This window comes from Lepisosteus oculatus, chromosome 2 (genome assembly GCF_040954835.1).
Source record: "Lepisosteus oculatus isolate fLepOcu1 chromosome 2, fLepOcu1.hap2, whole genome shotgun sequence".
NCBI classification, from domain to species: domain Eukaryota; kingdom Metazoa; phylum Chordata; class Actinopteri; order Semionotiformes; family Lepisosteidae; genus Lepisosteus; species Lepisosteus oculatus.
The window spans coordinates 34,767,325-34,787,074 of record NC_090697.1 but is presented as its reverse complement, the minus strand read 5'-3'; the positions used below and the strand labels follow the sequence as shown (position 1 = coordinate 34,787,074).

Sequence of the window (19,750 nt, the reverse complement as noted above, 5' to 3'; positions counted from 1 at the left end):
ATGGAACATCAGTCCACAAAATCGGGGACACAGCTGAACCACGAAACTACCCACCAGTCTTACTTCTCTTACTGGTAAAGGTATAGAAATTATATTTAGAGCTGAACTAGAAGAAGTCTTAGAAAACAAGGACATTTAAAGAGCCAATATGAGTTTAGAAAGGGAAGGTCTCGTCTAATAAGAGTTCTTCCAACAAGCAACACAAACATTCAATACCACTTAATCTCATGACATCATAAATTTAGATTTCCAAAAAGCATTTAATAGGGTCCATCATATAAGGATTCTCAAAATCCATAGCGATCCAAGGTAACATATACTGTATGTACATAGACAGATTTACTGTAGCTACCAGCATTCTTCTGTGTGCCTCAGGGATCTGTTTAGGCCCATTGCTACAGTATATATACTGTATCTGGTATTGCTAGAGAACAAGTCAAATGTACTGGTGATACTTACATAAGGGAAGTTGTAAACACAGAAACTGCAGCAAGGGAGTTACAGAAAGATAAAATCATGGATTGGACTGACATACGACACATGAAAATCGCCATTAAAGAGTGCAAAGTGATCCACACTGGTAGTAGGAGAAAGCAATATATTTTACTGTATATACTGCAGGGGTGCTTCAGAGCTGTAGAGAGTTGCATATGAAAGGGAAGGTATGTATGCAGATTCTTCTATTCCTCACCAAGGCAATATAGGGAAGCAGCAAGAGTGCAATCTACTGTTCCAAGACATCTTGTAACATGAGCTTGTAGAGGCCTTTTGTTCTATTGAAGGTAACACAACTACTAATAAAAAATGGAGCACAAACTACAGCACTCCTTTTGTGGTTTTAATAAAGGAAACTGTGATACACCTCTGTATAAAGAGCATTTTACAGTAATCGTTAACAATACATTCCACCTGGATTCGATGACTGCAAAGAAAATAAACAACGTGTTTGTATGAACCTAAACTTTCGATGTAAGCTGGAAAGACGAGCATGTAGGCCAGCAGCTAGGTGTGGCGTTGACTCCGATTTGTTCGGAGCTGTGGGGTTACTGGTGGACCCCAGCGATGGTGACCACGGTCTTCCCTCTTGCGTGGCCCCACTCCACTTTCTCCAAGGCGTCCGGGACCTGCGAGAAGGTGAACTGCTGCTCAATGACCGGGCGGATCTGCAAAACAGCATGCAGGAGTTACAAAGAGAGGCCGGTGTCCGTGTCATTACCTGCTACATTTTCCTATCCCTGAGGTTCTGCTTATCCCGGCTGTCTTTTCTTCTTGGATTCTCGTATTCCAGGTCTGCTGTCACAGCAAAGACAGGAATGTCTAAATACTCTTGGAGCTGGACAGGAGCGAACCATGGGAAAAGTGCTTTCACTGTAGTCTCACAGAAACCCTTTTTGGGAATCACCAGAAGAGCACCAAACACACACTGTCATTGGCGTGATTGAATGTTGTAGGACCTCATGATGGCAAATGAAAGCTATGAAAGACATACATCCCATCATAAGAATGCCTTGTTTTTTTGTCATTCACTGACAGATTTTTTAACACTTTGAACTAATAGAACTAATAACAAAAAATATTAAAATTGAAACAAGAAGAAAAAGAATAAAGAATAAATCTGTTCCCCTATGGCTTTCTTTGAATAAGGGAGCAAACAGGAGTGATGCATTGTCCTGCTTTCCAAATGTGCACCTCCATCACACTACCACACCAATGCCAGCTCATCTCCAAATATGCACTGCCGTCAACAAAAGAAAAAATAAAAATGATGAGGCTGGACAATTCTCTCAGTGGGAGCTATTATCTCGGCCACCGATCAACAAGTTGTTTAATTAGCAATGAATGGGCTGATCTCGTCATTGCAGAGAAAGCCATTGAACTTTCCCTGTAATCAACTGACAGGGACAGAAATTCTTCCTGTTCACAGACACGCGAGCGTGAATAACCTGCCTTTTCAATCGAGAGGGTGATAATGGCTGGAGATTAGTCTGAAAATAAAAAGACTGATAATGGATTATGGGAACACCAATTAAATCTGTCTGAAATTATTCATCACCATCCAAAGGTGCCCTGCCCAGCCTGCCTGTAAGAGAATACTACATAAAAAACCAACACGATATGTGGAGCTTTCAGATGGAGAAGGGCTACTAACCACTCACTGTTGGCTTCCTGTTCAACTCTCACTGCAACAGTGATCATTTTAATCACCTTTTCAAACTTAAGTAAGAAACCACTGAAAGATAATCCAAAAGGGCAATGAAATATTGTAAATAATAGTGTTATTACACGAGATTAGATTATGAGATTAATATTGATCAATTTTATATTTTTTTTCTTTAAAACACTGCTTTAGCATTGATCTGTTTTCTTGAGGTTAAACAACATATTGGTTGTGATGCGGATCAGATTTCCCTATTATTGTGATACACAACTGCGATGTTCACATTTTCAGAATTTTCTTACTGCCCTTTCGTCTCCTTTACATAAAATACTGTAGGATTAAGTTATTTCTCCATTCACTGGAGTTGTCAACATTTACTGTTGTTAAATGTTCCAGTGACTTTAATGTGAATGTTTGTCACTTTTTTTTTAATTGAAAAAATAAAATTAGAGTATATACTGTAAATGTAAAATAACTTAAATAGTTATTCAGCATTTACCTATAAGTAAAGGCACAGTGAGCTGCAGTGGAAACACTGAGTGTAGAATATGATAAGGCATACAGCAGTAGTATAGGCAGTCCTGTAAAACCACTGCTTTGTTACTGGAAAACCAGTATTACAGACGAAAAAGGGGTCGCAGACCAGTCAGCTCTCTCTAAATCACTTATAACATTCTTCATATCCATATGCACCAGAAAACACACTTTGAAAACATTTTCTGAGTAATTAAGTACTGAACATTAACTTTTATAATTATGACATCACAGGCTCATTAAATGGCATTACATATTCTTTATTATAAACACTTTTATGTATTTACTGTACATATATTCTGTAGATTTTCAGAATAACGTTATTAAAATGAAAAATCATTTAATGTTTTTGTTACCTTAAGAGGCAATTTCTATTTTTCTAAAACACTGTTAAGGAGAATCAACGTCCAAGTTTAACTCCAGTCTTCAACTAACTGAAATCTGGAAGCATACGTCTAGCTGTGGCCTAAAGGTTGCAACCTAAGAGGACATCTGTTGCTGTTGCTGTCCATTTTCAGCATGAATGATACTTCTGTTTCATTTAGAAAAGTGTTTAGTTCTATATACCTCTGACTTACATCATATTATGCTTGTTTATGTTTCATCCAATCTGCTCAATGCAGCCTAAAATTCTGTTTCACTTTACAAGATGAGTTTCAGAACATTACCCTGCATGTTTTTATCAAGTAACCAATGGGACAAATTCTGCGCTAGTATGTGTCAGGGCGTATACGCATAGAGAAAAAGGACAACACAATGGCGGAATGAGTGCTCTGTCATGGGTGCTTCAAAGGAGTGGTGTCTGTTCATTCTCCTCTCCTCACATTCGAGTGGCCTGTCTCAGGGAAGAGGGGTGTGCCATGCTGAAAGACTGTAACAGAGCGCTATGGAGTTGTATAATCCCAGTGGGTCTGAGCCCAGATAACCAACATACCTTTCCAGCATCGACAAGCTCGCTGACTTCATCAAGCACGGGGCCGCTTGGAGCGAAGAACCCCCAGCGGTAGTGCACTCCTTTGCACAGATTCTGCGAAACAGAAACAGAGACCCTGTGTGTAAGCAACCCTCCTCATGCAGAAAGTCTCCCGGTCCTACTTCGAAACACAGGGGCACGACATTCAAAGCGTCAGATCTTTGTGAATTTAATAACCGGTTCTAATCCTTTTCCTTGTGACATTACTTCCATGGCAACAGAATTCCTCTCCTGAATGAACTGAAGTGGCACTTCATTATTTCATCTGTGCTTTGATGTGGTTTGATTATGATGAGGTCAGCTGATGAGCACGACAAAAACGCATTCACGTTTGCAAGAGCGCAAAACAACAGAATCAAAGGATCCCGGATTAATTGGCGAATGGCACAAATAACATTCCAGAATTATCCACTCAGATCTGGTTCGGACTTGAAACTGAGGGTAGATAATTCATATGCATGTTTTAAAAGGTGGGATGGGAAAGGCTTTTTTTCTTTTCTGTCAAAAACAATAAGGAAAACATACAGTAGAAGGTAAAGCTGTTGTAGCCAAAACCTTGACATCACTGTAGAAATTGCTGAGTTCTCCCACAGGATATGGGAGTTGCCAGCAAGAAAGCCATAGAAGTGGTCAGTGTTGAGTAATGGGCGTACAATGGGCAACTGGGTGTGACTTTCATGAGAGAGCACTGTATGAATATTTTATATTTTTCAGAAGCACTCTGAGTGTTAACCATCAGCAGCCACAGATGTCTCTGAGAAAGAATCAATGCTCCCTTTTTCATTCAATTCAGAATTTGAGGAAAGGACAACTAGGGGCTGGTTGTGGCATAATGGATTTCACATCCTGATTGTTTTAGCCAAAAAAACTTACTGCGTTACTGTGAATACCTACACACATCTAGGTCTGACCTAGTGTAACCCCTTCACCTGAGAGTTTTACAGAGGAAATCTAGTTGAGGGATAAGGCATAGGCTGGAAATGTATATGCTGTAATCTACCTGCTCTCTGGGGAGACAGCTCTTTATTCCCCAACTCTGCTGCGGGAAACAAAAAGGACTATGAACAAGAAGGGGCTGTTTAGCGGATTGTGCACAGTTCTTAAGAACAAAGGAGGCAGTATTGTCACGAGAGCTCAAAGCTCTCTTGGTCATTTTAAGTGTGTTGCATTACAAAGGGTACATTTGAACACTCCATCAGACACCCCAAGACTCGCCTTTTAATGTAAAGTGAATTTTCAGACGAACTCCTTAATTCGAGTTCTCAAGTGAGATTCCAGGACAGTTTCATGGACTACTGAAATAAATCCCTTACCAATGTGAAGATAAAATGAGCTAGCCTCAAACTATCAATATTGTTTAAATCATGCAAAATTATGTTTAGCTGAACAACGACAGCTTTATGCATTTTAAGTGGGTCTCAAGACCAGACGAATTTGTAAAAAGAAAAAGAGACTACAGGGACACCCTTGGCAGTTACCGAGTATGCAACCGAGGGCAACAGGAATTTGTACATAACTCTTAATATCAGGATACATTTTAAATTAATTTAATAATTGGGGATGGCAACATCTTTTTTAGGGGATAAACGGAGTTAATGATGGCAAAAAACAATACAAAAAATAAGCATAACACAGAGCATCTTAAGGCGCAACAAAGAAGAAGTCTTATAGCATTTCTTAAGAAGATGCTATAACAGAAAGAAAGATATACGCTTGGGCTGGATATTCACAGTTTCACAAAAGACTGCAGCTAAAAGTGTAAAAATTCATGCTACCACAGGGTTTCTCTGTGGGCCCTCTCTGACAGAGACTGCAGGTGAACCCAGTGAGTGTCTCATCGGACAAACATTCAGACTTATCCTCCCTGGATTTGGAACAAAGGCTCAGTCTAGTTGGAGGGAAATCCACAGTCACATTGACAATGTGACTCTTAATCAGGCAGAAATCCTGCCGCCTAGGCAATCCAGTCACTTTCATTGTGCATGTTTTGAGCTACGTTTTAGAGACCAGCTGTTAGGCTGTACTACCACAGCCAATCTTTAGTAACTTCATAAACCTTTTATTGCTATCATTTATTCACAAAACACATCTAGGGTTAAAGAAGAAGCCAGTTAGAATTACTATTTGGCTGAAAACACAGGAAAAATATACTTTTCCCGTTACCTTTTTTGGACTGTGTCAGACTCTACAGCAGCCTGAAAAAATAAAGGCATTGTTTTCAGGGCTGAACATATTATTTCTTGGTGTATGGCATCAATCGAACTAGGATCACTTATTATTACTCCTGGGATTACAAAACAGAATTTTAATTGTCTTTAATAAAATGAATAAGACAGATATATTATAGGAAATGTCATACTGTATAAAGATAGGCAGGTTCATAAGTAGCTATGTAAATCAATAGATTAAAGTAAGATACACAGAGAACTGAAATTACAAGTGCAAACTAGTTTTAAACATCTACCACAGAACACATCTTTTAAATAAACCCCCTATATGTTTGTGTCCTATTAGTGCCTTATGGACTAAAGTTAAAAAAGTTCTTCATCATGTACTGATCATATTAAAATAACTAATTTGCACACACGTTTTAATTTAAATTTTATTTTCCTGTGTTCAATCTTCAAATGTGCTATAAAGTACTTACTCTACATAGGACACTTGTTTTTAATCACAGATTTATGGACTGGCTATGGATTCATTCATTAGGGGGCAGCAGTGCTTCAGAGCTAATGATGAAATTAGAAGATGAGACGGTTACACGTAAGTGATAGATAACACCTCTCAGCTCAAATGAACATACATTCAGATACACCTGTACCGGTTTTATTGGCCTTATTCTCCTGCTTTCCTTCCTCACAGTGCAAATCAGCACTTTTCTCTTCCCCTCATGGCTGATAGGTATTGCAGCCATATTATTAAAAGTATTATTTACAATGAACAAATTCACAAAACAAGGCACCAAAATAATTGGAACTTCGATTTTTGCCTTTCAAAAATATTCACCCCATTCTGATGGCTTATACATTTAAAGTGAATATTGTTTCATCAAAATGTAAATGTTCAACTGCAAATGTTAAAATGTGTTTAATGTCAGCAAAAACTGTAAAGAAAATACATTGCAGTATTCACCCCTCGGAGTCTGCTCGGTGGAAGCACCTTTGGCTGTGTCTAACAACTTTGCACACTAGGACAAGCTATTTTCTGTCCAGTCTTGCTCTCAGACCTGCTCAAGCTGTCAAGTTGGGCGGGGATGCTTGATGGAAAGCAATTTTCAAGTCTTGCCACAGATTCACATGGTCTAACGCAAAGGTCATCCCAATTTTCAGTCTTCAGCAGAGTGAAGGTTTTTCTCTTACGATTTACGTGTGCTTTGCTCCTTCCCTTTTTAGCTCAGCCTTGACAAGCTTCCCACTGCCTGCTGATGGGACGCAGAACGACATGATGCCACCATACATGACAGTAGTGTTGGTGTTGATTGAGTGATACTCCATGTAGGGTTTGAGTCAGATGTAACGCTTTACAAGATCAAAAAGTTCAAATTTGGTCTTTCTGACCACAAAACCTTTTACCACATGTTTGCAGAATCACTGCAATGCTTTTTCGCAAACCCCCTTAGTGATTTCAGATGGGTTTGCCACTCTGCCGTACAGTGCTGCTTAAAAGTCTGTGAATTCTTACTCTAGTTCTAGAATAGTTACATTTTTATGATGAAACCTTTGTTTAACCAAAACTGGTCCTTACTTTTATAAAAGGAAGGGTTGATATCCACAAATTCCAAGCGTTGCTTAGAGGAACTGATGTACTGCATGTACGGTAACAGGAAAAGAGATAGGTAAATAAGAATTAGTGTACGTGCAAAAGTGAACCACAATATTCAAGTATGTATACGATATGTAAGTACTGTATAACCAGGTGCCAAAATAATTGGGTACTAATCAAACCAATTACAGTGCCAATCCCAAGGACAAACTTTGGGAGGCTTTCTACAACAGTCAAAAAATCTGGACCAGTTGAATCAGTTTTAAAAGGTAGAATGGACAAAAATATCCCAAAGCAAATGTAAGAGTTACTGATTAGTAACTATAGAAAACGTTTGTTTGCTGTCATAGTGGCTAAAGGATGTGCCACAACTTTTTTAAATTCACTCACTTTTGCACACAGGGATAATTGCGTTTCTGTTAAATAAATGCGATTTATTTGATAAATAATGAAACAATATATATGTATATTTTTGTATGTGTCCATTATTTAGGTTATCTTCATTAAATATTGATGCTCAGATAAGAGATTTTTAAAGATAATCTGTCTAAGACATGAAAGATGAAGGTTTCACGCAGCTCTGTACAAGCAGGCTTTGTGGAGTGAGGCAGGATGTTGTGGACCAAAGCACATTTTCTCCCATCTCCGCCACTGAACTCTGTAGCTCTTTTAAAGTCAATGGTAGGTTCACAGTGGTATCCCTCACCAGTTACAAATTATTTTTTAAATCGATTTCTTATCTATGTCTTTCTACAACCTTATCTCTGAGCTGTTTTGAAAGCCCCATGGTCTTCATATTTGAATCTTTGCTTGAGGCGAAGGTACACGTCAGTAATATGAGCCACTATCACGTGAAACATTATTATTTCACACACAGGCCTTTAAAGTACGTGTGTGACTTGTCAGTGTTATACACCTGAACTAATTTAGATTTGATTTAATGCAAGTAATATATTTTAGTCACCTGTCTTTCACCCATAAAAATGATCAGTTTGATAATTCAAGTCTCGATTAAATATGAACTTTAAATAATGTGTTTACATCATTTGTAATTCAACCTTATGGGACATCACTGGAAGAGCGAGAGTACTTATGCACACTGTACTTATGCACACTGCCTAGCTTTTATGCACTAATAATACTAAAAAAATTTTTTCTAGTCTCTGGCTTTTCCGGTAGCAGTACAAATTTAACTTTACTAAGTTTACAATCCTGTTATTTACTGTAATACTTAAAAATATTTAATCGCTTAATGAATCCTCCTATCTAGTCTTTTATTGAGACCAAAAAGATTAAATCATTTCAGTGAACACATTTAAACCCAGTAAGGAGTCCTGTTTTTTATTGTTTTTCTTGTCTATTTTCTCCTACGCCTTCTATGTATTTTGTATATATGCATGTAAGAGGCATCAGACCTCGTTACGATGTATCCACACAACCCACTTAGACTTTCTTTGCTTCAGACCATTGCTTTCATGCTGACAACACTACAAATTTACACACATCACATTTTTCTGCCATGCTGTTTCTAATTATAGGCTACGCAAGATATATTAATTCATGCCTTTACACAAGGGGGATGTTCAAAGTTTTATAACTCAAGTAATTAGACTATATACCTATTATCATAATTAACATTAATACTATTGTGGGGTTCATCTGCATTACTTAAAGCTGCACATACTTATAATACATAATGACAAATTCTAATCATGGGAGTTTTCAAAGTTTGAACATTGTGTAGTCATTAAACGCTAGAAAACAAATTAAACAAAGAAAATCATTGGACATACTGATGCTCAACTGGGAAAGGCTGCTACTTATTATCCCACAGTGTCAAAAATAGTTTAAAGATGGCAGAGGATCAATGAAAAAGGACCTCACACCTGAAGAACCCTCAAGGTCTTGGCATATCAGAAGACTCAGACAGAAAGGTCACCTAAAATCTCAGCTCGTTTGGTTACTGATGAGACACTGGCTCACTGCAGGGACACGGAGAGCAAGACCGATTCAATGCACAGAAGTAACAAAGAAATCCTATCCTGAGAGACATTCCACACCTCAGCCTGAGCTACCAAATCTCCTCAGCCTGAGCTACCAAAACCACCCCTTCCGTGTTCAGGTGGTTTTTATTTTTGAAGATGCCAATGTGTTGCTTTGCATTTGGGACAGACTGAAATCTGGGTAAGGGCATAGTAAGTAGAATAACTGACTTTTTTAAAAGGGATGACAAAGAAATCAACAGGTGAGAAAGTTTCTGTAAAACTAAAAGAACTGTAACACTAATTACGATCAAAAGAATTTTCCAGATGACATTCAGGCTGGCTAGAAGAAAAATGCTCATCTCTTTATGAATGTACAAGATACCTTTTATCAGACTTCAAGATACTGCACCTTCAACGCCTTCTTGCCAATGGTGATCCCATTCTGCAGCATTCCATTAGGCACCCCCAGCCTGTCTGTGTTGAGCAGAAAGGGCGTCACCAATGTGACGTATTTGGCTCCAGACCAAGGCTTCAGTAAAGACAAGGCCCACTTTTCCGTGTCTCCTCCCACATTGTCGAGAATCACATCAAACCTAAGCACCAGTCGACAAAAAAATTGCCGGAATGAATCAAGTCTGTGTCTCGTGTAACACGCCAAAAGCAAAATAATCTCAGCACAAAACAACATTTTGAATAGAATTTAGGAATCTTCCATTTTAAACTGTTATCATGGTCATTAACTCTAACATTAATCTTGACACCTTAAAAATCTAGCTCTATGGCATATTCATTTTTATACTTTCTAAAATGAAAGCACTTTGAAATATAATAAAACTTTTAACCCATGAAACACTGTAAGTAAAGGAGATGTCATTAAATCTTTTTTTGGCAAGTCATAGTGTATATTTAGGTTGGTAGCTGCGTCAGCACGTCTAGGCTGCAAAGGACCAAGTTATAGGTTTATTCCATGCTATTAAGAAAAGAAAGAAAACACATTTCGGCCATGGAGCCTTCTTCTTCAGCATGGAATAAACATATAGTGTGTTTTTGTTCTCCATTTGTGTTATTTAGCAAAAAAGGAAGCCCCAATGTCCTAAACCTGACTCGAATCTGACTGTGACGGGCTCTCTGAAGTGATTCTCCCCAGAGACCATGAACCCAGCGACTGAGCTAGCAGAGAGGTGAGAGTCTATAAACCACTGGGTAAATAGTGTAGGGACAGAACATATTTGTTGTAGCCCAGAATGTTTTCTCAGCTGATATCAGGCAGAAAGAAAACATGCCAATTAAAAAACAAAGAAATCCTGATTAAGGGTTTTTAAAATAAGAGAATTCCAATGAAACTTCAGGAACATATGGCAAACCTAGATTTGCAATAATTGGTGAAAATATGCATAACCAAGCAAAACAGAAAATTTAATTTTTTCATTTTCTTAATATTGATAATAAAATCATGATTGGTATTTTATCTTTAAAAAAATGTATATATAAGGCTATGTAGGGTTGGGGCTCAGCAGACAACAGAAGTAAGGAGTAAAGTAGCATGACTAGGAGCAGGTTTATCAGTGTCTGTAGAAGTCTTTGCTTAGCATTCACCCCTTATCCAAACTTTTCTATAAGCCCATTTTTAATCCAAACATCTCCCTGAATATATACCTCTTGTAACCTAAGAATTATTTTATGAGAAAAGTTATCAAAAGCCACTTGAAATTCTAAATACACACATCACATGCAAGCAATGTTTCTGCCCTACTGCCTGTTGCTTGTTCATAGAACTTTAGCAAGTTGCTTAGGTTAGACTAAAGTACCTTTTCTGAGCCCATGCTGCCTAGTTTTTATGTCTATGCAGGTAATCCTCTAATTTAGTAACTTAGTATGTTTCCATAACATCACATGTAACTGAAATCAGACTTCCTGGTCTAGAATTACTTGGTTCAGTTTTGTAGCCCTTCTTGTCTATGAGCACAATATGAGTCACTGCACCAGTGGCTTCTGAATAAGAACTCTTGTTTCCATCAGTTCAACTGATAATATCCTTATGGTCCCAGGGGATTTCTTCATCTTGAGTGCTTCTACTATCCAAAACACTGCCTGTTCTATACTGATGCTATTTAATAGAGAACTTTGTCCTTCCGCTGCATCAGGCAGCTTGCTGGCTTCATCCTTTGTAAACACCTGAGTGAGATACTCATTTAGGACATCATCCGTTTCCCTTTCGTCATCTAGAAGCTTCCTGTTATTCCCGAATACATTTGACTTTGCTGTCTTAGCACTGAAAGAAATAGGTCTATGCCTTTAGTCTCCATTACAATGTTTCTTTCCATCTCTCTCTCGACCTTTCTAACATCCTGTCTCACCCATGTTTCTAACCCATTGTACTCCTTTTCTTTAACCGGATCCAGTTGCTTTTTTTCTCATCATGTTAGAAAGCACTTTCTAGTTAATCTATTGAACCATTTGAGATACAGTTTTTTAGCTTCCGATTTACTCCCTCTAAGTATAAAGTGTTTTGTGCTTTAAGCAGTTAAAATGCTTATGAAAACCACTGATTCCATATCTATCCTGTTTCATCCTACCTCTCTTAAACTCTATCTCATTCGTTACAAACATGACCATCTCCTTATTTCAGACAGACTTGTGAAGGGATGACCGACATGTAACGCTGATGGATTCGTTCAGGTTCTATGCCTTTCACTACCTCCTTCCTGGTCACATGACGTATTGCTACGTGTTGCGCTACACTATACCGGTGCTTTGTGATGTGTTTCACAGTTCAACAGGGGTCCCTGGTGGAGGCTGTCAAGAAAAGAACATTCAAAGGTAGTATGAGCCGGAGGCCTGCATGTTTAAGGTCACTTACCGCTCAAGAGCTCTCAACTGTGAGTCTACGGGTCCTGCTGTATAGTCCACCACATGGTCTGCTCCCAAACCTCGCACCAGCGTCTCGGCATTCTGGGAACATGTTCCTGTTACATTGGCCCCCCAAGCTTTTAGCAGCTGTAATTAAGATATTCTTCTGAGAACACTGACACTGTAAAACAGATAAAGCTAAAGATCCCTAATGTTGCTACAATGTTATTTAGTGTTTTGCTAGGAAACTGTGGGGAAAAAAATAGAATACACTGTATAATGAAAAATATCTCTCAGACAAAGATAAGCTGACAGTGGTAAGTTGCTCTTAAAAAGAGCAAAATACTCCAGTACATCAATTGCAATTTCTTAGATGTAGGGGATAGTAGCTTACTGTAACAGAATGCTTCACTTTGTGACATTATCAAGCATTTAAAACAGGAACTAAATTACTTTTCAGATACAGACACAGTAGATGTCTAGATTTATATTTTGTTTTCAGATTTTATCTGAAATTAAAAAAATGTGGTGAGTGAACCATATAGAAAGAAACCAATTAATGTTCTACAAATTCCATAAGGCATTCTTATGCGCTATAAAAACTGTAGATAAAAGTACAAAGGAAACCAAATGCACATTGTCTGTTTAAAGGCAATAAAAATGTCAGATGTCTTGCCAGAATCTAATACAACCGATCCATCAATTAATAAAAACTTAGCCCCTTACCTGAATTGCAAATGTTCCAACTCCCCCTGAAGCACCTATTATTAAAACACTATTGAAGAGAAGAAAGTGAAATTAATCTTTGCAAAAAACAAAACTGGTTATTCTGGACCCCACCCCCCCAAAAGTAAAGGGCAGCAGAAGAAATGTCAAGAGGTTAGAAACCAATAGATGTGGATTTCCATTTGAAAATAAAACTGTGTTCTGGTGAGAGTGGGGAGCTGTGTGAATTATAGAGCAGCTTGATGTTCTAGCTGTGAAGCTTTCTTCATGGGCGTACCCAACCAAACATGGTTTCACAGACTAAACTTAAAAAAACATAAAAAAAATAATAGATGCTATTGTTCTGCTGACACCTTATTACCCATTCTATTACCTAGGGTAATAGAAGTTCTGTGACATCCAGGGAATTACTAACTTACCATTATAAGATATCAGATCAAGATGTCTATTTCATAACATTAACGGTAAACAATCAGCTTCTTTCCTAGAGCATGATTAATACGGACTTTGAACTAGTTCGGCTCCTTTATGAATGAAAAGTTCACATTATATAGCTGGTACATAATGTCAAAACGGCAATGAAAATTCATGGATTAAATAACTGCAGCACCTTTGGTACAACTTCACACTACTGACCATAAAGATCTCTAGTATGAAAAAGGTTTTATTTTGACTAAATAAATTCCATTCACAAGTATTAAAGCCATAGATTCCACACAACTTGCCGCTTTCCAGTGCAGTTATCCTTGTTCAGCCCCCCCGAGTTCACCAAAGCCGACCACGTGGTTGCTGCCACATAGGGAATGGCTGCAGCCTGGGTGTGGCTGAGGGTTTTAGGCTTTTGTGAAACCTGGAACACAAAAGACCATTGCCAACAATGAGATTTCCAAATGAAGCGCCCCTGTTGTTTTTTTTCCCAAGCTCGCCTGACTCATGACATGCTCCTATCCTTCCATCCATTTTCCTAACTTCTTTATCCGATACAGGGACGCAGGGGAGCCAGAGCCAAGCAACAGGCAGAAGGAGGGGATACACCCTGGACAGGAGGACTCCAGTCCATCGCAGGGCAGAGACAGACAATAACACACACTCAGACCAGGGACAGATTTCCAAGAGCCCAGTTAACCTACAGTACCAGTACTGTATGTCTTTGTACAGTGGAAGGAAACACAAGCACCTGGAGGAAACCCACAGGAACACAGGGAGAACACAAAAACCGCGTGCAGACAGAACCCCAGGAATTGAACCCAGGGCCCCAGTGCTGTGAGCCAGCAATGCTAAGCACTGTGTACCATGCCTCTGTAACCAGCTCCCATTATGTGAAAAACTATAACGCATTTTTACAGTCCAAGTAGAAAGTAAATGATAAATCGATAAAACAGAACAATTCTTGTTTGTTTGTACAAATACAATAAGCTTTAGATTGCCGTTTGTAATTTTCTCCTAGAAAAGCTCAGTCATCAGTAAGTCACACATCTGGCAAGGTGCCATGCCTACAGTATATAATGACTTCATTTGATTTTTCATTACACTGAGGCATATTTTTCACATGCAAACAGTGCCGGATTTGTGTGGATTTACTCAAATGTCTAACAAAACAAATAACTATCAGGACTGCAAATCCAGAAACAATCCCTTCTTAGCTCTGAAGTGATAACTCTTCAGCCTCTTTAGAATGAATGGATTACATAATCCCACTCTATAAACTATAATGTGTGTGTAAGGAATAATTATTGCTTGAAGTACAATGTTTACTGATACCCATCATTTATATGCAAGCAGAACAAAGAGTCTGTTATGACAATACCTCATTGCCACTCAGTAGTACGAATTCTGCTAAACTGCCTTGTTTCCAGGGTGGAATGGCTGCCCATACCTGTAAATCAATCACATACCATTAACTGACTAACAAGATTAATCAAATTTCATTGACATGGGAAAATAACAGGCATATAACTGAGATTCAAGGTCACCTTTGGAGGGGTTGGTCAACAGACACCACAAACACTGTGAAATCAAAGGAAAAGCAGAGGAAAAGAAACATATCCTGTCCCCTCTTTCCAAGTAAATATTGCCATAAGGAAGGAAGGAAACCATCTTTGAAAGCATCAATTTTGTGTGAGAACATAAAAAATACTTCCATGTCAAAGAATGTAATTTCATGTTTAAATGTCAAGATCACATTTGGGTTATTGGACACATGAGACAAAAAAAAAACAGTCAAAAAGGCTTTTGCATTACAAAAGTAATTCCAGGACTTGTATGTCTATTTACCATTAAATCAGGACCTATCTAACCAAAAGATGAGACAAATTAATTTCTTTGGCTATGAGAACTGCTGACTAATTTTTCTGATATTTCCATGACCACATATGGAAACTGTTTCAAAGGTGAAAGGTGAATTTCAAAGGTGAGAATCAAATCAGAGTTTGATTCTCCATGTAGCACTAAGATATCTTTAAAAATGTAACGTCCTTGTGTCATTATACAATAACAAACTACATGGATATTGCTAGAATACGTGAACACGACAATCAGAGGCAGAAATTATGTTTAATCTTGTGCAGGTTGTATTACAATCTGAGCCACGAGACACCTGCATTCAATGTATATGTCACCAGCAAAGTAAGAAATTATGTATTGTGTACAATTCCAAGGTTTCTAAACAATTCCTAAAATTCCTAGACAAAGTATCAAAAAAAAGTTTCTTCCACATATTGCCTAGACATTTCATATAATGCCAAAGATTTTTGTGGCTGTTTATGAAACATGTTTTTTCATCCCCATTTTCTATCTTGTCCTATTTCTAGAACAAGAGGAGCATATGACGCTTACCAACAAATGTGCAGTGATAAAGTTTTTAGTACACTTCAGTCAGTGACGTTCAAAATGGAGATAGAATGACAGAAGAAAAAGTGATTGCATCATCGCAATGAATGAACGGTTTTATACTGTATTATCGCCAAAATGTATAGTTGCCTCAAAGAACAGTGCTTGCCTTATGGATGAACATTATCAGTAATTGATTCTTGAAGTGCCAAAAACTAAAAGAAGGATCGAAGAAGGAACCTCGACACTACTGGTCATTTGTTCTGAATTTAATTCTCATTGTCAAGTTGATCTAATTGATTTTCAAACTCATCCACGGTGAATTCAAGTTCATTCTAGTTGATCAGGATCACTTAACAAAAATTGTTGTTCTTAAGACTGAAAGAGCCGAGAAGGCACCTTACAATATGATGTATTTATTCACTCTCATAGAGGCTCCCCCTGTCTTGCAGTCTGACAATAGAAGATAGTTTGTTGATAACATTGTTTCAAACCTCAGAAATTACTGGCCTGAACTGAAAATGGTGCACAGGAAGCTTCATCACAGTCATGACAGGAGAGCACTGTAAGGGTAATCCAAGATAAGGAAAATATGATCACGAGATGGACACAGGATGTCAAACAGACATTGGACTGAGGGTCTAAGATTGGTCCAGTTAATGAAAAATAGTGCCTAATATATTTGCATGATGAGGACAGCTTATGAAACTCTTTTTGGCTGGAAAATGAAAGTCAGTTTAAAAACATTGACTCTCCCACAGGAATTATTTTTTAAATTTTGAGAAGAAAGAAGAGTTGCTGACTAAATTGAGAAGAATATTATTGATGAGAGTGGATGAAACTGCTCCCCAACATCAAACTCTGAGCCCAGCAGAACAACCAGGAACACATTCTCAGAACAGTGTACATCAACTGAGGGAAGTTCATGTGATTTCATGCGTTGGGTGTGCTCCAAACCCACTAGTGGAGGTGAACAGTGTCAAGACTGTGGGCATCATACTCCTGTTATCTGTTGCTATAATTTCACCAAGGATTAAGAGGAATGGGTCCGACTCGCATGTTTTGGATCCACTGTGTGTTAATAAGCGAAACAATTTTAGAGGTCGACTAAGATGCCAAGGTTAATCTGCAGCAGCGAGCAAAAAAAGTTAAATGACAATCTGACAAATTCCCAAATTCATGAGGTTGATCGAGTCTGAGGAGATGATGGCAATATTCTAGTCGTTGACATGGATGCGAGAAGTGATGGATTCAGCTGGGAACAAGATGAGGAATTTTAAAACAACTGTATGCAAGAATGTCAGAAAGGATTTGTAGGATTAGAAGAAGTACCAGTGGACAAAGAAATCTCTCTCAGATTCCCATCTACTCAGTGACAGTGACTGTGCAAGAGGAAGTGCAAATCCATGAAATGTTCCAAATGCCATCCTAGTTCTGCTTGTTGCATTAAGTAAACGTCTTGCGAGTTGTTAATTTTGTAATCATCCTAATCCTTAATCCTTTTGTAATTGTTTTAATTCTTTTAAACAGTTGATTTAACACTTGATTAAAATATTAGTTCATTAGTATGTTGACAACAAACAGAATCTAATCATCTAATGCCTAGTCAAAATACTGAACATAATATGAAAATACATTTCTTTCATTCTTTGCCAAAAATTCATTCACTGCCTGGTTTTTATAGTTTGCAAGTAACATATACATTTAAAAAACAATATGAAAAACAATGAGCCACATTTCATTCTTTATATGCTGTTGTTATTAATGGAAACCTGAAAGAAACTTCAAGGTGAGCGTGGCATAATTTTATTAACTTTTCTCTTATGGTCTTTTGCCTCAATGTTACCTCATCTCCCGGTTTGAAATATGACACGTTTAATCCACATTCCATGACTACACCAGAGACATCTCGCCCTAAAATTAATGGGAATTCGCTGTCCGCTTCCTTGATCCTCAGCGGATCTCGTTTCACATTCAACGTAGCTGAGCCATAGCCCCCTGAAAGATTAAACATAAGATCTCATCACTGACTGGAGGAAGACAGAGAAGAACACCCGCACACACATTCTTGATCACTTCATGCAAAAAAAGATCTGGCATGGGAGTACAAAAACCTAAGAAATGCAGTATGCGAGTGTCCCTGTCCCTCATAATTTTAAGTTTATCACATACATAGAAGCAGTATTTCAACTTACCTACCCTTTTCCCTATCGTAACAGCACATATAAACATTAAGGATTTTCGCACATGAACTCATCAAAAGAGCACTTGACTTCCAATCACATCTTTAAAGATCTCAAAGATGTTCACCTGTTAAACATTTGCGTTGTATTGTGACAGATTGACAAGAATCTCTTGACAAGAACAAGGGGAATTTAAGCTTAGCAGCACAGCAGGAACAGAACACATCAACAGGTCTTTATGATCTCCATGTCCTTACAAAACCACAGCTCACAAGAACACCATTGCTCTTAACTTACAGTCCATTTTCAGACGTTTCACTACTTTCCACTTGTCTCAAAACCTACTTGTTTTGGCAATTTCACCTTTTTTAAAACACGAAAATGTATTTAACAAATAGAAAGTTGACTAAATTATTATTCACATTGCTAGTTAGTGCTCCACATAAATTCATCTTACTGGCAGTCTCCAATAAAAGCTACGTTACAGGACCTTTGTAAGAAGAAATTGCAACCTCTGGAGACAGCATGCGAGGGGAAAAATAACAATGTATAATTCGGTCTTGTATATTAACTTTTTTCATTAATAATAGTTAACTTACATCTCATGTTAATGTCAATGGGGTTCACGCTTGCGGCGTGAACTTTAACGATGACTTCATTTGGATAGTTGATCATAGGAAAGGCGGCATCTTTGGTGAACCTCAAAATGTCGTTCTTGCCATACGTATCGATGACCCACGCAGACATGGCAACATTCCTCCGCTTGCCAGAGGTACTGAACTTTCTGAACGAGCTACCTGGTCCCGTATTTCCACAGCCTCCCCTACAAAGGCTAGCAGTTTCGACGTGACGATAAAGAGCAACCCATCTCGCATGAGCCACTTTTTTAAATGAGCAAAACATCTTTATTCGACAGTAACACTGAAGAAGTAAAGGGTTTCAGTATTAAGCTGTTTAAATGCAAGTCTGCTCCAAGTATATGAGCCTAAGGAAAAGTAGTTGCACACTCATGAATAACGTTTTGCCTTTTCTCAGTTTTACTTGTTAATATCCATTTGTTGTAACAAAACACTAAATGAAAAAACACTTTGAAACCAACATATTCTACAGATTTGCTAAATGCGTCGGAAATAAATCTTATGTTGTGTATTATCACTGCAAAGACGTGGAGTTTTGATGGAACCCACAGGACAAAATCAAGGTGCAGAATTTCACGTTGCAAAGGTATTCACTTGTATGTCAAGTTACCATTAAATCAAGATCTATCTAATCAAAAGCTAGATCTGATTTATGTGACAAATCTGCAAAAGTGTCCGAAATATCACCCGTAACTGCTCTGTTACTCAAGAAGCCCGGTGCTGAACCAACTTCACTATAGCCTCCTGACTTCCTCGGCCCAATAGACATGTCTCACCAAAGTACAAGGCCTCATAAACCTCCAATCAGGCTGTGCGGTGTTTTGAGGTGCAAAAGAAAAGCAAGATGTCAGCCTCCTGGAGAAGTTTGCTCTGAAGGTTGAGTATGCGAATGATCCGGAAGTGTATGTAAATGATCGAATTTCAATCAAAATAAAAGTCCTTCAGCTACCACAGTAGCGTGAGCAGTATAGCAACATGAAGCGAAGTGACAAGCAGCTAAAACACCTGGTTTGTTATTTTTTCGTGGTTACTTGTAATTTAACTACTTTTTAAATTTTAAATCGCCTCCACTGTTCCCCAAGTTTGACAAATCTAAGATTATTAGAAGTTTT

The 19,750-nt window shown here is 38.1% G+C and overlaps 1 protein-coding gene across 3 annotated transcripts; it reads right to left on the bottom strand.

Annotated features, from left to right (window-relative positions):
• Nucleotides 1-240: 240 nt before the first annotated feature.
• On the bottom strand, nucleotides 241-19,512 carry rtn4ip1 (reticulon 4 interacting protein 1). 3 transcript variants are annotated; one of them, XM_015350258.2, is made up of 10 exons: nucleotides 19,415-19,512; nucleotides 18,600-18,832; nucleotides 17,664-17,815; nucleotides 14,796-14,864; nucleotides 13,714-13,838; nucleotides 12,989-13,037; nucleotides 12,273-12,409; nucleotides 9,822-10,005; nucleotides 3,627-3,719; nucleotides 241-1,163 (listed from the first exon to the last, which is right to left on the bottom strand). In XM_015350258.2, the coding sequence occupies exons 2-10, from the start codon at nucleotides 18,745-18,747 to the stop codon at nucleotides 1,044-1,046; spliced, it is 1,077 nt and encodes a 358-aa protein (XP_015205744.1). In that variant the 5' UTR covers nucleotides 18,748-18,832; nucleotides 19,415-19,512; the 3' UTR covers nucleotides 241-1,043. The 3 variants fall into 3 exon arrangements, with proteins under 3 accessions (XP_015205744.1, XP_006626093.2, XP_015205750.1); XM_006626030.3 differs by lacking the exon at nucleotides 19,415-19,512 and having other exon boundaries at nucleotides 18,600-19,408; XM_015350264.2 differs by lacking the exons at nucleotides 241-1,163; nucleotides 19,415-19,512 and having other exon boundaries at nucleotides 3,632-3,719; nucleotides 9,795-10,005; nucleotides 18,600-19,408.
• Nucleotides 19,513-19,750: the final 238 nt, after the last annotated feature.

Excerpts from the sequence above, each read along its gene's own strand:
- rtn4ip1 (XM_006626030.3), bottom strand. The coding sequence starts at position 18,903 with ATGTTTTGCTCATTTAAAAAAGTGGCTCATGCGAGATGGGTTGCTCTT. Across the intron at positions 10,006-12,272 it reads CAGTTGAGAGCTCTTGAGCG|GTTTGATGTGATTCTCGACA; the intron begins GTAAGTGACCTT and ends ACTGGTGCTTAG. Across the intron at positions 3,720-9,821 it reads TTGGCAAGAAGGCGTTGAAG|AATCTGTGCAAAGGAGTGCA; the intron begins GTGCAGTATCTT and ends TCTGTTTCGCAG.